We start from the raw sequence: 19260 nt of genomic DNA, 5'->3' as shown, positions 1-19260 counted from the left end.
ACAGCAACTTCAAACTCTTAGGCTTAAACGATTCTCTTGCCTCAGCCTCCTGAATAGCTGGAACTACAGGCACCTGCCAGAATGAATGCCCGGCTATTTTTTGTTGCAGTTGTTTAGCTGGTCCAGGCTGGGTTCGAACCCACCACCCTCGGTGTACGTGGCTGGCACTGTAACCACTGTACTACGGGGTGCTGAACCTATGCTGAATTTCAGTTTGATACCCTATACAGTATTGAATAGAATTATTTCAGCTTGCTTTCTTTTTTCATTACCTTTGTATGAAAGGGTTGTCAAGTCTTCAAAACTGTATCAGTTCACTCTTAATAGAACCACTTTACAATATACTCAGTGAGTTTGATTATAATTTCACTTGCTTCAATAAGACATGACAACTGTTACTAGGCAAGAATTACATTCCCATCTTTTCTATTTTTTATGTTGGGGGAGGGGTTAAAATGGGTAAGGGTTGGCGTAAGGTGACAAAAACACTGCTTTTGTGGAAACTGTCAATGAAATGGGATATAGGAATTGGAAGCAGGTAGACCTAGATTATAATTCTGGCTCTATAGCTAAATTGGCCATCACGTAAATCTTTTGTGCCTCAGTTTTCTTCCCTATAAAACGTGGCAAAACTGTCCCATGAAGCAAGTGAGGACCACCACCTAGCACAATGGTGAATGCAGCTGTCAGCAGAAAGCCCTGAGGAGTTAAATAGACTTGTCTTCCAATCCTAGCCCTGTCACTTACAGGGAAACCTTTAGATGTGTTACTTTAAATTGCTTTGCTTTGCCTTCTGAGTAATAAATAACCTCCGCCTTATTACCTGTGCTGACTATGAAATGTGATGCCATCTGTGAACTATCACCAGAAGTGGCTGCTCCCTGCATTATTTGCCTTTACAGGTACTTGTCACTCAGACACCTGCAGCATGAATGGCCGTATGGATCACAGATTAGAATAAAATACACACTACCTCTGAACACAGGGGCATTAGACCTACTTACTGCTTTGGAAGAGTCCCTTTAGAGGGGGCTTTACAATCCATGGGGCTCCCTGGGTGTAAAAAGTTAGGGAAAGTTGGGCATGGAAGAACCGGGACACTCCTATAAGCAGTGATGGTCAGGAAGTTGAGACGACGACCTAGCAAACAGCTAATGGCTAAAGCAGAAGCACCTGCTGCCCACCTTTTGCTGATGCATTTGCAGCTCTGCCTTGCTTCTGAAAAGGTGTATCTTTTCAGTAAGAGCCGGCTGTTCCGTGCTGTGGACAGTGCAACATTGTCCGATGACCTCTGCTTTATTTGAAATCTGGAAGCTACAGGCGGCCGCCCCTTCTGCACAGTACCTTTCAGGTAAAAAGTTCTCAAGCAACACCAGCTCGAGCTGGAGACAAGGAGAGGGCAGGGACACGACGGCGCTAACCGTTCAGGACCGTCACCTTGTGCACCCTGCGTCGCCTTCTACGGGGAAATGAGCCATTGCTTGCTCCCAAGACCTCTGGCCTTAGGGCGTGTAGTTGCAGCGCCCCGACCTCTGGCCTCAGTATTACAGCATTCCCGCCCTTGTCACGTCCAGGAGAAATAAGAATGTCTCGCTCTGCGAGTCAGCGAGGGGAGATATTGATACGGAAGTAAGAGATGGGGCTGAGGGGAGCGCAACCCAGGCCTTGTTGGAGTTTAAAAACGCCAAGATTACAGAGGAGGAAGAGCCCAAACCAAACAGTAGATAGAGTGGGGCCCTGATATTGGAGCGGTTGGGCAATACATGCAGTCCTGCAACTCCCGCACAGGTCCGCGGAAAAGGGGAAATGTTTTAAATAAAGGAGAGAATAGCGGAGCAAGCAAACTGGGGTGAAAACAATCCAAGCACATGCAAGGCAGCCCTGCCGCTCCCGAGCAGCAAGTAATCACGTTGGATTAGTGTTTCTCAACCCTGCTATTACCCTAAGGACTCTACAGTATTTTACTACTAGGCTGAAGCTGCCCGCGGATCGGAGACAGGAAAAGAGGGAAAAGAGAACATATCAGGGAGGAGCCGGGGAGAGACCACGAAAGGAGAGAGACACCTGGCACAGACTTGGCGGGTTTTCAACTTCATCCCTTCTACACCTGAGTTCTCACCCACCAGCCAAGGCCCCGCGCCCATAGTTCGGTGCGAGTTTGAGCACCAGCAACCAGTCCTCTCCTTCCTCACACCAATTTCTGAAAGCCATGAGCAGATGATGGGTAGTTCAACAATGCATGCCAGGGATGGAAGGGACAACAGTGCCAGCTGGGATCCCAGCACAGGTGAGCAGACCTGGGGCTGGGCAGGAGGTGAGACAGCCCCAAGATGAGGAGCGCAGGGCGCCCGCGTCCCGGCCGGCGAGCGCAGGGCGGGCCAAATTTTATTCCCCAACTTTGAGGAAGAGGAGGGGGTGCATGCAAAAAAAAAAAAGTTAAAAAAGTTGCTGAACTTTTCCCTCAACTCGGCTGTGAAGGCGGGACCGGAGGGCGGCGCCAGCACGCTGATTCGCCGGCGGCCGGTGTCGGGAGGCTCGGATTGGCGCGCGAGGTCCGGGGCCGGGAAAAGCGGGCGTGGGGGAGGGGAGCGGCCCTCCCCGCCCGCGGGATCGGCTCGCGCCGGGAGCGGGTTAATTTCAAATCGGGGGCTTGACTGCTCCTGGACGGTCACGCTTCCTCTGCCGCCCGCCGGCCCACCAGTCCCGGCCCGGGCGTTTCCCTCCGGCACCCACCTCGGCGCGGCTGAAAGACAGACTGACTGCTCGACACGCGGACACCCGGGCCTCCGCCGGAAAGGAGTGCCGAGGAGTCACCCCTCAGACCCCACCGGTTCCAATCGTGAGGTGGACTGACAGGTCAGTGGGACGCAAAGGGACACGGCGCCAGGCCGGCACAGCACCGGGAGCTGGCTCTGGAGGAGGCCGCGGCGGCGGCGGCGGCGGCCGTTTCCCGCCTCCCGCTCCGCCGGGGGCCGTAGAAGGAGGAGCCGAGCTCCCGCGCAGAGGGGCGGGGGCGAGCGAGGGGGAGGGGCGGGGATGCCGTGGTTCCGGGCGCGGGTTTGCCCGCGCTCAAGCCCCGCGCAGCTGAGGGGTGGTGCCGGCCATGGTCCGGCTTTCCGCGCCAAATTTTTAAATCGAAGGCGGAAGGTCCGGCCACGCCCTTAGCTCCATCAGCCAATCGCAGGCCGGTGACCAGCTCTCTGATTGGTCAGGAATCGTTGTCCTGGAAACCGCAAAGATGCTGTCCAGGAACTGCAGGGCGGGCGGTGGGCGGACCGGGCATGGGGGAGGGGCAGTTGGCCGGGAGGAGGGGGTAGAGCGCTGAGCGGGTGGCGGCAGGGGACAGTACCTGGTTGCCTTGTAGAACAAATGCAGCCTTCCATGGTGGAGTCCAACATCGTAGGGTGAGCCGACCACCCGAATAGCAAGTACCTGGAACTTTGCATCCTTAAGAAAGTTTTTTTTTTTTTTTAAAAACAGTCTCAATCATAAGGCACCCTTTAAATGCTCAGCAGTAAGAGTTTTTAGTGACTGACTTTGGAAATTTCATAGCAAGCAACTTCCTAAGACTTTAATGTTAAGCCTGTGCACGTGTGTGTAAGGGGCGAAATTCAGGAATGTGGATACAGAGTTGTATCCAGATACTGGGGGTCGCGTGTGCTCAGCCTGCACCTGGGCTCATGTGCTCAGTCCGGAACCCTCATCTGTGAACAGGTGGGTTCTTAATTACGATCTATTTGGCGGGATCGGAGAATGGCCCGCCTTTTCTAAAGATGAGAGAGGACTGTCACTGGAAATTCTGTGGGTTACCTGAAGTCTCTTGACAGCGGATTCGTTTGCTGAAGGATTTACCGACATTTGTTGGAGTTCTCTGCCGAGTGAGGCTGTCTCTGCTTCGGAATAAAATGTAAATCTAATTTGTCATTCTTCATTAATCTTTGTTTTTGTGGCCTGCTGTGTACCTGAAGGAATTTTCAACAGAGGATCTCTGGGTTCTTATTTCTCTTTTAAACTTTTCGATTTCCTTTTTTCTTAAGGATATTAAAATTTTTAATAGCGTTGGACTGCTCGGACCCAGTGAGATTTGAGAAGGAACTCCAGATTTTTCGTTTTTAAACTCTAAATGTATGAGAAAGTTACAGAATGGAGAATGAAAAGGTACTTTTTAAATTCAATGTTCATTATTGCAGTTTAAACTCCGTAATTTTTCATTATCTAATATATCTTATTAATGTCACATCCCTTTTGCTTAGCCCCTGTAAAAACCTAGAAAGAAGGAAATTTTAATTTTTGAAGAGGGGAAAGGTTAAAGTAATCTTTCTAGTTCTTAATGATTTTGTGGGAGTCTTAGAAACATAAACAGAAAATGTATTTTTAAGAATAATGAAATTGGTTAGTTATATTACAACATTTCTGAGAATTATTGAACAATTGGTATCCTGAAATGTATTTAACATGCTCTAAGATTGGATTTCTTTTTAATTTTAAAAATTGTAAACTTTTTTTAAGCTTATGGGAGCCTCAACATGCTGTTTATGAGCTAAATATTTCATAAAATTACAAAAGAATTATCTTTGGGGGGTGTCCAACTATTAGATATTTTTTAAAAGCTTGTATGCAAATTTTCTAATAGTTAAAGATATTAGTCAAGGAAGAATTACTATTGTTCCTGATCACCTATGGCAAAGGACAGCATCCATTAGGAAAACCCCATTCTTGAATCAGCACCTCTTAAATGCACATGCTGTCAAGGATCTCCCATTGGGTCGATTACACTGACTTCTATATATGAGCACCATACTTGGAGGGAGTGAGAATATCTGGGTTTTAGTCCTGTTTCATCCCTCAGCCTGTGTGTCCTCATCTGAGAATTAGGAATACAGGATTCCACAAACACACAAATGGAAAAAGCACTTGATAAATACATGTAGTCACAGACATGTAAAATCATCTTTTTAATCCATGTTCCTAAAGTTAGTGAGTCTCTCTAATCTTTTCCTTGGTGCCATTACAAGTATTTTCTTTAAAATAGATACAGATAGAGTAATGTGTGGAGTCCCAGGTGTCTAAAAGTGAAAAGAAGTCTTCATTAGTCTTATTTATGAACTGCTGTTAATTTGCTTTTTTGTTTTGGTGGCGGTCCCATTTCTGCCAGGATCTAGTTTTATGACCGTGGGTAGCTAATGCTACTTCTCTGGGCCCCATTTTCTCCATCTGTAAAGTGAGGTGTAGTTATTCAAAGAGTAGGCTTTTCTAGTCAGAAGTCCTGCTCTTGGGCACTCAGGATTTTCCTGGTAGGTCTGATCACATGCTAGCCCTCACTCTTGGTTCTCTGACTCTTCAGTGGTGTTTTATTAAGCACCGACTGCATGCAGCCATTATACTAGGTGGATAATAGTTTCTGCCCAGAAGGCCTTTATTTATGACAGTGTGATGAATAAAAGTTGCTTCTAGCAGTTTGGATCACTTAAAATTATCAGTCCTATTGGAGGAAGCTGAGTGAAGGGCATATGGGAACTCTCTACTATCTTTGCAACTTTTCTCTAGCTCTAAAATCATTTCAAATAAGAGTTAAATATTGTAGGTCCTAATTAAAGTTGTCTTTTGAAAAATTCCTGAAACAAGATGAAACATTTAAGTCCATGCTTTGTTGCAAAATTAAAAATAGAAAATTTAACTATTAGTATGGACAAAAGGTGATCATTTCAATACAATTATTAACTTTATCAACTCATCAAATCTCATTAAGCAATTTTGCCTTCAGCAATATTCTATGCATTGTACAATTTCTAGAGTGAAAAGCTACCTGATCCTGTTTTACCATGGATTTAATTATTTGCTTTTCTTTTAAAACCAGGAAAATCTCTTTTTTGAGCCACATAAAAGGGGACTAATGAAAACACCTCTGAAAGAATCCACCACAACAAATGTAATGTTGGCAGAGATTCAGCCTGCCTTTGGCCCTCTAACTACACCCACCAAGCCCAAGGAGGTCTCCCAGGGGGAGCCGTGGACACCAACAGCCAACCTGAAAATGCTCATCAGTGCTGTGAGCCCTGAGATCCGCAGCAGGGATCAGAAAAGGGGATTGTTTGACAACAGAAGTGGATTACCTGAGGCCAAAGACTGTTTACATGTAGGTTTTCAGAGGACTGGGTAGAGACTAGGAAATTTGTTGGGGGGATTCAGCCTCTGCAGAAGTGCCAGCAGTTTTAAGCATCACCACTCCAGAGCTATTATTAATCTCTTTAAGAGCACCAGGAAGGTTTGAACCCCATCAAATTTAGCACTGGGCATTCTGGACCTTATAGATATTTTCATTTTAGGCTTCCCCTTTCACGTTCTCCAAGCAGTTTATACTAGTTCTCCTCTTGCCCCTATTTTTTGCCCCCAATCTTTGCAGCTGTTGAAGCTAAGCATGTGGGTAAGTGGTGTTAGTCAGCAAGCACAGATGCCCCTAATAAATCTGTCAAACTTTATTTCAGAGTAAGACCTTGTTTACCTTTTCCTTTGTAGGAACACTTTTCTGGAGATGAATATGAAAAATCTCAACCAAGTCGAAAAGAGAAAAGTTTAGGATTGTTATGCCATAAGTTTTTAGCACGCTATCCCAAGTACCCTAATCCTGCTGTGAATAATGACATCTGTCTTGATGAAGTGGCGGAGGAACTGAGTAAGTATGCAAAGAGCCATGCTGAAACGGTTAATGATTAAAGTGACTTTATGGACTTAACTCCTCAAACCCACACTCATGTACTTAGTGTTTGCAAATGACACAAATAAGACTACATGGACATCATAAATCTCTAAAGTCCTGTTAGTTTAAGAATAAAGGCAAATAGTTTCTAATTTCATTGAATCTCGGAGGCAGAAAAAAAAAGTATCACAGTGGAGGTTGTTTCTGACTGTAGGTTGTCTCTGAAACTTAAGGAAAAGCAACTTTGTTTTATGAATTGTTTCACAAACAACTACAACTGTGAACTTTTGACACCTTCCTTGAATCACAGGCTGCTGAGGTATTTTCCTAGCTGACATCGAGCATCAGCTTCTGTGAGTGGGAACAGGATTTGCGTGCTCCCAGCTACTTAGCACTATTCTGAGGACTAGTGGGTCTTCTGAGCATTTTGTATTGGGCAAAAGTCATCATGTTCTTCCTGCCGTATTTGACACCTCTGTTCATAGACCCAGATCTCCTTATACTGAAAAAGAGATTCGTGGCAAATTTGGGTACCTTTAGAGTTATGCAAATATCCTAATCTAAAACTGTGAAGAGATGTGCTATGTAGGATAATCTGTTTTAATACATAGAAATCACCCTTTGAAGAAAAGTTTTACTTTTCAAATACATGTGCCTGAATATCAGCTTTATTTCACATTTTAAGAACATGCCATTAAGATTTATCTTCTTTTCACAAATACTGAATTGTAGCTAGGTAGGAAGTAGTACCCATTAATTCAACAGGTATCTATTATTTATCACCTACTGTGTGCTAGGCAATGTTTTAGGAGCTTAAAATACATCAGTGAACAAAAAGGGTACCATGTCTTCTCTCCTGGGGCAGCCAGTACTGAGTAAAGGATGTAATAAGTAGTGATAACATATGTTGTAAGGTAACACATACTGTGGGAATAAGAAAATGTAGACTAGAGTGAAAGAGTTAGGAGCGCTGGAGAGGTGGTTTACTATTTTAAATGAAGTGCTCAAGTCATGTCAGGCCTTGTTGAGAAGGTGACATCTGAGCAAGCACTTGAATGAAGCAAGGCAGAGTGCTATGAGGATAGGGGAAAGGGAAAAGGTTCCAAGCAGAAGGAACAGCCCCATACAAAAGGCCCCCCATAAGAGCATATGGACAACTTCCAGGAACAGTGAGAGGCCAGTAGGGAGCACCCTTCTTCAAATAGTGTTTTATATCTTATAGCACTTTTCCGGGAAGGCTGGATTTCATCAAATATTTGAATTTAAATCAACATCAACAGTCAATTTCTTGAACAAAGAGAATTCTAATATTGCAGAATATTGAAAACCCAATTTAAATAATTGATGAGAGTCACAGAATCACTGATATCACATTGTCAATGGTAGCTACAAAGTAAGCAAAAATCAGATCCCCAAAGGGATATTTTGTTTTTATTTTTTAATGAGGGTTTTAAAAACTTCATCACAGTTTTTGTACTTTGTGCAGTTTTAGCACTTGGTACCTGTCATATGAATACTATAGACATGGGCATGTTTGTTGGAAGGGTAATATAAGAAATGTGCTGGAAATTTAGTGTGGGATTTAGAGGTTGGTTTTTTTTTTTTACAGTTTTTGGCCAGGGCTGAGTTTGAACCCGCCCCCTCTGGTATATGGGGCAGGTGCCCTACTCCTTCAGGCACAGGCACCGCCCTGTGATTTAGAGTATTAAAGACCTGGTTTTGCTACTTACTGTCTCTGTTCCTGGCATGTTCCTCTTAGCTGGCCTGGGCCTCTATTTCCTCATCACTAAAGTACAGATAATAATACTTTACCTCACAACTTTAGGATAAAAATTTCCTAAAGCTACATGGCACATGTTAGGCCTCAATAAATGTTGCCTTTCAATTCTGTAGTAATTTGTTCATACCCTTTGAGAGAGCAGGCACATGTCTTTCTTACTTTTACATTGTTGAGCATATAGACTTAAATTGTCCGGAAGCTACTGACTAATAAACTGTTGAGGAAAAGAAAAAGTTATTCGATTCTAAACACATTACAAAAACCCAACCCTAGTAACATGCAATTGTACCTTTATAGATGTTGAGCGTCGACGTATTTACGATATCGTGAACGTCCTAGAGAGTTTACACATGGTGAGCCGCCTCGCCAAAAACAGGTACACCTGGCATGGGCGACATAATCTCAACAAGACCCTCGGTACTTTGAAGAGTGTCGGGGAGGAGAATAAGTACGCCGAGCAGATTATGATGATCAAAAAGAAAGAATATGAACAGGAATTTGACTTTATTAAGAGTTACAGTATAGAGGATCATATCATCAAATCAAACACTGGCCAAAATGGACACCCAGACATGTGTTTTGTGGAGCTCCCTGGAGTGGAATTTCGGGCAGGTGAGAGACAGTATGGACAAGCCCCAGCTGGAGCTCCAGTGACACTCACTTAGCTCATGGTACTTACCTGAAAAGCCCAGGCTACGTGGCATTTCTCCTGACTCTAAAAGAAAGGGCAGCTGGAGAACACTGCTCTAAAGCTACTGTTGCCTTTAATGTTAAAATGCTACAGTTGTCAGCTGTATGATCAGGTGGTGGTATTTTTAGCCTTGTTACTTTAGAAGTCACTTGTCCCTTCATGAATTTTAATTCTCTAATCCTCATCCTTTTCCAAAGCTTCTGTAAACAGCCGCAAAGACAAGTCTTTAAGAGTAATGAGCCAGAAATTTGTGATGCTGTTTTTGGTGTCAACGCCTCAGATAGTAAGCCTAGAAATTGCTGCCAAGATTTTAATTGGGGAAGACCATGTGGAAGATTTGGATAAAAGCAAGTTTAAAAGTAAGTGTCATGACTGCCATGGAATTTTGGACCTATTCTTAAACAATACAGTCTCAGTTATAAACTAGCTTCCAAATAGTATATTGGGTGCAAAAACAGATCTTCTTTTAGTATGTTTTTATGTCTTTACTTCTCCCTAGAAGCCACAATAACACTGCCTTAGCTAATTCCTGGGGTTTGAAGATATGCATAACTACTCTTACTTGTCTGACACTTTGGCTTCATTTTACGTGGTAACATTGTTGTCATTTAACACTAGTAGAGTCTGTATTGTCTGAGGTCTAAGGAGAAAACTATAAATTGGAACTAGACCTAGGTCTCTATTCTTTCCCCTGATGCTGAATATAAGAATATAAATAATATAAAGTTGTCCCTTAAAGCGACCTGCAGCACAATTGGTCTGCCATTTTGGCAGTTTCTGGCCAGGGCTGGGTTTGAACCCACCACCTCCAGCATATGGGGCCAGCGTCCTGCCCTTTTGAGTCGTAGGCAGACTGTGGTCTGCCATTTTGAATGGTTTCAGACAGATTATCTGCTCTCAGTTGGAAGTGCAGTCTGAGTTTCTAAGACGGAGCCCAGCTTTCACCACTATACCAGACTTTATGGAAAGAATGTTGGAGAGAAGTACTCAGCAGATGGGGAGGGAGCTTTGCTGGGATTTAGCCCAAACAGGGGCGACCTATAGGACCCAGATACATGGTGAGGAAGAGCTACCCCAAGTGACCGCAGGGGTTGTGGGGAATACTTGGTAACTATCACACAGAGACTCCTTCCCATGCTCTTAAGCTGTACTTAGTTCCATGGAAGTATATTCCGACATCCTCAGGTTGTTAGTGTATTGTTAGTGTATTTCTTTATGAAGACAGAATGAAGTCAAGAGTAAAGGCAGTAATGCTGGCAATTGGCTTGGGAGATCTGCAATCTCAGAAAACACGCCCTGATACTACTAATGGGTTCCTGCTTTTTCTGAGTCACCAGTTTTTAGCTCTCTGGTTCACTGATTAGTCACAGCCTTGGAAACTCTTCCTGGAACCACAAATGTGTAATTTGCTCAATCCCCAGGGAATTCAGAACCTTTCATAGCACAGCTATGAAAAGGGGAACTCAATTTGTAATTTTGTACTATTAAGATGAAAGTAGAAACAGACTTTTTATAACAAAACTTTTTAAGATATGCAAGCTTTGCAGAATTAATAAATCTATGTTTTGCATATTACATAGACAATATAAAAGATTACAAATTTTGATGGGCTGCAGAATTTTCCATGCTGTGATACTAAATAAATCTTGTTATAAGCCATTTCAAGGAGAAAAGCAATATATTTGTGAATTTTATTTTATCTGTTCATAAAATGCTTCTGACGCCTCATTAGAAGATTCCCAGGAATAGTGACTTCCTATAAGACATTTGTAACATAATTTCAGATCAGATGATCTCATCAAGTCATTTTTCTTTTTCAGTATGTGCTGTTGTCATTTTAAAATTCAGGGCCAGCAGTAACTGAGCCTTTTAAATATTTAAAACTTTTTTTAGTCCTAATTAAAGCAGTATCACTAGAGGGACTTAAAGGAGTCACATGTTTCTCTGCTTCACATCGATGGTTAAGACAGCTCTTAGAATATGAAGTCCTTTCTTCTGAAGCAAAATCCTTTGATCTTTCATTATTGCATTAAGTGATATATATATATATATATACTTTTTTCTCCTAGCAAAAATTAGGAGGTTATATGATATAGCTAATGTTCTGAGTAGCCTGGAGCTTATCAAGAAAGTTCATGTTACAGAGGAAAGAGGCCGAAAACCAGCTTTTAAATGGACAGGCCCAGAAATCAGTCCAAATACCAGTGGTATGTATTTCTTTTCTTTTCTTTTCTTTCTTTGCTTCATTATTTTGAAAGAATGCACATTTGGAGATTTTCTCCCTTCCCTATCCTACCCACCACCTCCATGTAGAAAGGACATATATAAGCTGAAAAGATAATTAAAGATGAGTGCCAATATAGAAAGTTTGCCTCTGGCTCTCTCAGCAACCCAAGGTTCATAACAACCTCCCAATTTGTGTCCAGGAAATAAAATGTGTATATGAAAAGATTTGAGAAATTGTTACGCTGCTCAGTGACCACACCAGAATTTGTGCACATTGAGAATGTGAAATGAGTTTGTTCTAGTATCAAGTTGAGTCTTTATAGACCTCTTCTCAACTGTGATTCTGACATTTTTCATCCCACTGAAGACCCTCCACACCCTGCCCCAGAAACATTAGAAAATGGCAAGAACGTGGGCCAAGCAGACAGAGGGTTCCAGTCCCAGCTCTGCTGCTCATTAGCTGTGTGTCTTTGGGCAAGTGACTTCTGTGGCTCAGTTTCCTCACCTGTGAACTGGGATGAACAATAGTGATTTATTGTGATTTTGGCATAATCTCAGAAAGAAGCCTTTTGGTGCAGGAATTTGGAGTGAAGGCTCTGGGGCTCTACTGAGCAGGTTCATTGTATTCCAGAGCCACATGTTTCTAACTGAGAGACCCAGCGTCAGTGGGTTAATGTCCCTTGAGTCAGAGCTCTCATCTCTCACGGAGGCGGGGGGCGGGGGCATTTCCTGAGCAGGACTTATCCCAAGGAATTGCTGGGAGGATCACCCTATTTCATCAGATCTAAGATTTCCCTTATCATAAGATGCACTAAGAAAGAAAAATCACTAGTAACTACTCTCTCGCACACTACAGGTTGTAATATGTGGTATGGTTTCAGAAATGTTAAAGTAGGAAGTCTCATGTCCTAGAATTCATTTAATAAGATAAACAGGTTTTGTAGGCAGAGCCCTTAGAACAGCATCTGGCACATAGCTGATGCCACTTTTATTTGTAAAATTGTTTTAGAACTACATTTTGATTTCATATTCTGAAAGGAAGCTGAACTGCCTGTATTTTAATTGCACACGCCTTTTCTGTTTCAGACTCCAACCCAGTCATTCCTTTTACTACCTCTGAGTTAGAGGTGAAGCGATCTTCAAAAGAGAACTGTGCCAAAAACCTCTTTTCCACACGTGGGAAACCAAACTTTACTCGACACCCATCTCTTATCAAACTGGTAAAGAGTATAGAAAGTGATCGGAGGAAGATAAATTCTGCTCCCAGTAGCCCTGTCAAGACCAACAAAGGTATGTTTTCAATAATATCAGGAGGGCTCTGCTGGAAAGAATTTACTTTTATCTTATTTTTTTAGCTTACTTGATCCCTACAATTTTGATCCCTAAAAAATGTTAGAATCCCTTGATTTTCTGCAATTTTGGCAGAAAATTGTTTCAATATCCATATACCCCAACCTTCTTGAAGCCCAACTTTTGTATGAATTAAAGGATAAAAAGTCACTTGTGGGGCTTAGTGTTGATTTGCTGTGCAGTTTTAAAGAGACATATATGTTTTCTGTCCTTTTGATTCTAATGGAGTTTCCTCAGTGTGACCATGTCTTCTTTAGCTTTGACCAATGCCTCTCTGTTTCTGTTTCACCAGCTGAGAGTTCTCAGAATCCTGCACCCTTCCCGAGTAAAATGGCTCAGCTCGCAGCTATTTGCAAAATGCAATTAGAAGAGCAATCCAGGTAGGTTGGCAGCACTCTTTACAACAGGATGAATTACTTTCACATTGAACTGTTAGGATTACTTATTTCATGTAGGAATAGGCACTAGCCCTAGAAATAGGAGAGAGAATCTTTTCTATATCTCATACTCAGTCATTACAGAAACTATCTGCTAGTTTCATAAAAAAAACGTGACTTCAATCTGAGGCTTCAAGTGGTAGAACATTTCAGAGAAAATATGTTTCCATTGTGTCATATTTTAAATATTGTCTTTTAGTGAACCCAGAAAGAAAGTGAAAGTACAGCTGGCAAGATCTGGGCACTGTAAACCAGTAGCCCCTCTGGATACCCCAGGGAGTGCTGAACTGGACCTGACAGCACCATCCCTAATCCAGCCCCTGGGGATGGTTCCACTGATCCCCAGCCCATTGTCATCAGCAGTGCCTGTGATCCTACCTCCGGCCACTTCGGGCCCATCCTATGCCATCTACCTGCAGCCTGCCCAAGCCCAAACCATGACACCACCCCAAGGCCTGAGCCCAACTGTCTGCCCCACTCACTCTTCTAAAGCTACTGGATCAAAAGACTCCACAGATGCCACCACTGAGAAGGCAGCCAGTGGTGCCACAAAGTGCAGTGCCTCCACCAGGCTTGGAAGCTTGCTGCCAGCCCCAGAGAAACAAAGTACAAAGAACCGAAACAGGGAGCCAGCTGGAGAAAGAGGCTCGAAGAGGGCAAGCATACTTGAAGACAGTGGCTTCCAAAAGAAATTCAAAGAGGATTTAAAAGGACTTGAAAATGTCTCCGCAGTAAGTAAAAAGCTTTGCAAATTCCCTGGTCAATTAAAGGAGAATTTGGTGGCTTGGGAAATTTATCCCAGAGCAAAGAGAACTCTTTCAGAAGATAAGGAATGGTTCCTTCACATCCCATCTAAACAAGGGCCTAGACAGCTAATCCCCTGACTGGGATGACGGCAGGGACATTTTTAACCTTTGGAGGAAGGGATTATTTGCTCCCTTTTTAAAGCACCATGGGTGGTTGTCCTTAAGTCCATTTCTCCATCACATTCTGCAACACAAACACCTGTCGCAAAAGTCTTAAAAATTTACAAGGCAGATGTAACCCCAAATAACTGGATGGATGTGTAGTGTTCCTAAAACTTCTTTTTGGAGTCATGACCTAATGTTTGTTTGATGTCATGTAACTGGCATCAGTTGCCTAGAACATAAATTGTTTTCTCCATTTTTACTTTCTGCCTAAAATTTAAACCAAATATCCATTTTGTGTAAATAGAAAAATCAAACTGATTTTGACAAATTGTAGATATATTTGATGTATTGTTTCAAGAGGGTTTTATTCCCTAGGTGGAGGTGAGTTAAGACAGGAACTAATATTTCTTTGCTACCTACCCACATGCCAGACATAATCGGTATTGTGTGCCTTATCTCATTTTTCTCCCTTAGGACAATTAGAATTGAAAGATGTTACTGTATCAAATAAATACCACTAAAGATGGAAGCAGAAGTTAACTTCTTAGTTTGCCCCTGCTATTAACAAAAGTTATTTGACTTTTCTATGTCTGATTTTTCCTCATTGATGAAGAATTTATTTCACCAAATTGTCCTGATCACCTACAAATAATACACTGTGCTCTGGATCAAATCTAAATGAGCACCTGCCTTTGGTGGCAATTGCTTCTGAGTTCTTGGCCCGTGGCCATATTACAGTTTTTGTGGAGTTAGGGGATTTTATACATAAACGGATTTGATCCTTTTAAGACACTGTATAAGCTGAAGGGTATTATCTGTTACTGTTGTTATTAAGGAAGCTTTAGAATTTGTCAAATCTTCCCTGAGGATGGCCTCATGGTGACCATTTAAAACATCTATTATCCTACATAGTATCATTTTGTATTTAATATACATGCTTAGGGGGGAGATTGCAAGGCTTGGCTTGATTCAATTTTCTGGGGGATCCATAATCGCCTTGGGCCAGTAAGTATGATTTAATAACGGTCTCCTGTTGGCTACTTAGTTATTCAGGATTAAGGTTTTTAGTGGGTAGATGTTCCAGTGTACCCTCCTTTTTTGCATCTCTCCAACTTCATTTATAGGAAGTTTTGACCTTTTCTTTTTAGCATGGATTAGGTAAAGCAAAGAACATGAGAGATAAATGTATTAATTCGTTCATCAAATATTTACTGAGAATCTCCACTTCTAGAAGAGGAGACAGTATGCAAATAAACACATCAGGTAGTGAATGGTGAAACTGATGATGATGTGATGGGGGGCAGAGCTGCTGCAGGCCAGAAGAAAGGACACTGAGTCGGAATACATCAGATTTCACTCACTCCACTAATTTAATAGTTCTAACTTTTTTTTTAACAAAAGAAAGTGGCATTATAGTTTAAAAGGTTTTCGTCATGAAGGTAGTTTGTTGAAAATTGAAAAACAATTATGATTAAGAGTACTACAGGCTTCGCTGAAGACTGGAAAGAGTTAAATGAGCAATCTGAATGATTATATCACAGAATGATTATATATAAACATGACAGAGAACAGCTCTTTGTAAAATGCCCAAGTCCACCCCTTGAAAATTCTCTATTTCTGCAGCTTTCAAGGCACTTACTAGTGAAGATTTTGAGAGGTTACCAGGCACCTGAGAAACAAAATTAAAAGCTTTGTGGCTCCCAAGCAAAAGACCTATTAACAGCTAGATTAAACTGTTGTTTTGACAATGGAGAGAAAAAAAAAAAGGTCTGAAAAGATAAAAGAAGGGCCCCTAGTTTACAAGAGCTGTGTTGCTTTTGCCAGTCCCATTCATAGTAAGGCTAATGCAGACCTTCCAGGCAGGTCAGCCACCCTGTAGACTTTTTCTGTTTGGTCAAGTACAGTGATCTAACAAGTGTGGTAGGAGATACCTGCAACCCACATGTGGACCTTTCCGTTTGGATTATAACTACTGCCTAAAGCTTTTGCTCAGTCACACTTGGGTCTCTAACATGAATTAGTTTTATTCTTTGTAATTCATTCATTCTGGTGTACTTTAGTTTGCCTATTCTAAGATTGTTCTCACTAGAGGAGCAGTACTAGGAAAAAAATCTATACTTGCACAATTCCTTTGTTCTAAACCTGGGACCAGCAAACTTTCTAGAAAAGGCAGATAGTGTTTGTGGCTTTGTGGACCACATGGGCTCTGCTGCACCTATTCAGCTCTGCCAGTGTAGCTAGATAGCAGCAGCTATCAAGAGTACCTAGGCAAATGGGCCTGGCTTAAAATATCAGCACTGCTTAAAATATTTTCTTTGAATATTAGTCCTCTCTAATAACCCACCAAAACTATAGTTACCAAATAGTCTGGAAAGTGCTACACGCCGTGTGCTACACTTGGAGGTTTATAATGTGCGCCATCCTTATGGTCTGTTGGAAACTCTCAGATAAAGACGCCATTTGCCTTTGTTCAGTTCAGCATTTCCCAAACATTGTTTGACCGTGGATTAAATAACACCTATTTGTATGCTGGGGACCCAGGGTCCATCCAAATACTCTTTAGGAAATAACCATCCTATGTAATTCAAGAACAGTCAGATAATAATCCTCTAGTGCCATATGCAATGTTCAGTTGCATTCAGCTTCCTCTGACAATTAGTACCACACCATAGGAAGAAGCCTGATCACAGGGGTCAGGATGAATCCCACCCGTAGGCAGGCTCAGTGCTGTTTCCTAGCTGTTTCCTGAGACCTTAGGCAGCATTTAAGAAGCAGGTGTTCTGTATTATTCAGGACAGGCATTGGAAAGGGTGAGAGGATATTGATTTCTAGGAGCTGGATGGGTGGCATGCCTGCAGCCCCAACTGTTGGGGGATTTGGTCTGATGAAACAAACAACCAAGAGATGTTTGCCCTGAAGAAACACATGGCCATATTTTTTCCTGTATTTGTGTACACAATAAGCCCTTCCTCCTTGTTTTCTAGACCTCACTCCCATCAGGATACCTAATCCCTCTCACCCACTGCTCATCCCTGGGGGCGGAGTCCATCTTGTCTAGTAAAGAAAACTCAGGTGCTCTTTCCCCAAACCACAGGATCTACAGCTCCCCGATCGCAGGTGAGTAGACCCAAAACACTATTCAAACATGGATAGTCTCAAATTCACTTAATTCTCTAAACTTCTTGGACAAAATACCTGTGCTTTTAAGATATCTCCCACCTTTTCTTTCCAGGTGTTCTTCCAGTGACATCATCTGAACTCACTGCTGTTAATTTTCCCTCTTTTCATGTAACACCTTTGAAGCTAATGGTCTCACCAACTTCCATGGCAGCCGTACCAGTCGGGAACAGCCCGGCTCTCGCTGCGAGCCACCCCGTTCCCATCCAGAACCCAAGCTCAGCCATTGTAAACTTCACCCTTCAGCACCTGGGACTCATCTCCCCCAGTGTCCAGGTGTCTGCCAGCCCTGGGGCCGGAATCATTCCTGTGTCTCCAAGAATAGAGGCTGTTAGTGTCATAACAGAAAATGCAGGCACTCACCAAGGAAGGGCCACCAATTATGACTCGCCAGCCCTGGGCCAGAATCAACTGAATGGGCAATCAGTTGCTGTGACGGGGGTAAAACAGGTGAGAGTGTTTCCATTTAAATTTTAATGTAATTTTTCTTTGAGTTAGAAAGTCCCAAACAGTGTATCACAGGAGGTTTGCTTTTTGCTTTCCTTCTTTGGAAAGCAAATAGATGGGAAAATGAGAAGATTGAAGACCTGCCCTCTTTCCATAGAGCAGAAACAGTACCAGAGGGTTATGAGATTTTTGTCTCTCTCTAACAAAAACAATGGACAATGTAAGACTCATCCAGGCTTCCCTCACCAATTTCAAGATAGGTGTGTTTCCCAGCATGGAACAGCCATCCAGTCCTATCCTCCAAGGTTACTGGGGCATATTTATGTATCTCTTGTGTGTTTGACTTCTCTTTTCCATTCCTCTCTTTCCCATCAGCCTGTTCCTGTGACACCCAAAGGGTCACAATTAGTGGCCGAAAGTTTCTTCCGTACCCCGGGTGGACCCACCAAGTCAACTAGCTCATCCTGTGTGGATTTCGATGGTGCTAATAAAACCTCCTTAGGAACTCTCTTTATCCCACAGCGCAAACTAGAAGTGTCAGCAGAGGATGTTCACTAATTGACAGATACTGGCTTAGGTTGATTTTCTAAAGTGTTGTTTAACAGAGAAGATGGACACAGACTGCTTGGGAGAACACATTCTCTGAAAATACTGTACATATGTTGGGGTTTGCTCAATGTCAAAGCATATATTCGTTTTCATACATACATATTGTTTACACACACACACAAATATACACAAAATATATTTGTAGAAAGCTAAATTTAGCCTTCAGTCCTACAAAATAAAAGTAAAATGTTGAACAAAGATACATTAACTTCTAGGGGGAGAAGATTCATTATTTCAGCTGTGCCTGTAATATTATGCAAAGTAACTGTATTAAAGTTTACTTCCCTTTGAGTATATATGTTCGACGTGCCTAACACAGCATTCTCTTAAACTTTTTGCACAAAGAAAATGCTGTGTAATGTATAATGTTGTATTTTTAAATAGGGCTATAGCTATATTTTTTGTAATTCCTTTCATCTGTTGTTGCAGTATGTCTTTTTGTAAAGTTCGCAACAATTCTCAATCAAGTCTATGGAAAAATTATTTATAAAGTGTATTTTTAATCATAAGTTGTTCAAATTAAATCCTTTCTAAAATGAAGTTAACATTTGCATTTGGACCTTACAGGCACTGTTGGGAGAAAATTAAAATTTGTCTAATCTTAGAAGCAAATTCTTGGTAAGGAGACTATATCCTGGTTCCCTTAGATAGGCGTATTTAAAGAATGTTTCTACATTCTTCCCCACTTTTGACCGTCAATATTACTCTACTTTCGTGGAAGTGAAAATGTTTTTGGAGAGGCGATTGCTTGGCCAAGGACACCCAGCCAAGTCCCAGGTGCTTCCTACTGCATCCTGGGAGATTAGGAATAAAGGGTTGGAGCTGGGGGTTCTTCCTCCTCTGCCCTGACATGACCAGAATCTATCCCAGGGTCTGTGCCCTCCACCAAAGAGCGCCTGCGGCACATCCTCTTACCACACTCTGGATGGCCCAGC

General features: G+C 42.4%; 1 protein-coding gene across 2 annotated transcripts; it reads left to right on the top strand.

Moving 5' to 3' along the window:
- The first annotated feature begins 2639 nt into the window (after positions 1–2639).
- On the top strand, positions 2640–18862 carry E2F8 (E2F transcription factor 8). 2 transcript variants are annotated; one of them, XM_003781172.2, is made up of 13 exons: positions 2640–2856; positions 4038–4158; positions 5858–6136; positions 6517–6673; positions 8775–9089; positions 9366–9527; positions 11238–11375; positions 12481–12684; positions 13037–13124; positions 13381–13912; positions 17077–17209; positions 17325–17719; positions 18092–18862. In XM_003781172.2, the coding sequence occupies exons 2-13, from the start codon at positions 4144–4146 to the stop codon at positions 18272–18274; spliced, it is 2601 nt and encodes an 866-aa protein (XP_003781220.1). In that variant the 5' UTR covers positions 2640–2856; positions 4038–4143; the 3' UTR covers positions 18275–18862. The 2 variants fall into 2 exon arrangements, with proteins under 2 accessions (XP_003781220.1, XP_003781219.1); XM_003781171.2 differs by lacking the exon at positions 2640–2856 and adding an exon at positions 3310–3714.
- Positions 18863–19260: the final 398 nt, after the last annotated feature.

Source organism: Otolemur garnettii, unplaced genomic scaffold (genome assembly GCF_000181295.1).
Source record: "Otolemur garnettii isolate 467f Iridium unplaced genomic scaffold, OtoGar3 scaffold00001, whole genome shotgun sequence".
Lineage (NCBI taxonomy): Eukaryota > Metazoa > Chordata > Mammalia > Primates > Galagidae > Otolemur > Otolemur garnettii.
This window is presented reverse-complemented; position numbering and strand designations above follow the sequence as displayed.

What these genes read in the sequence shown, in the direction of transcription:
- E2F8 (XM_003781172.2), top strand. An exon ending in CTACAGCTCCCCGATCGCAG is followed by an intron (nt 17,210 to 17,324) that starts GTGAGTAGACCC and finishes TTTTCTTTCCAG; the next exon opens with GTGTTCTTCCAGTGACATCA. An exon ending in CTGTGACGGGGGTAAAACAG is followed by an intron (nt 17,720 to 18,091) that starts GTGAGAGTGTTT and finishes CTTTCCCATCAG; the next exon opens with CCTGTTCCTGTGACACCCAA.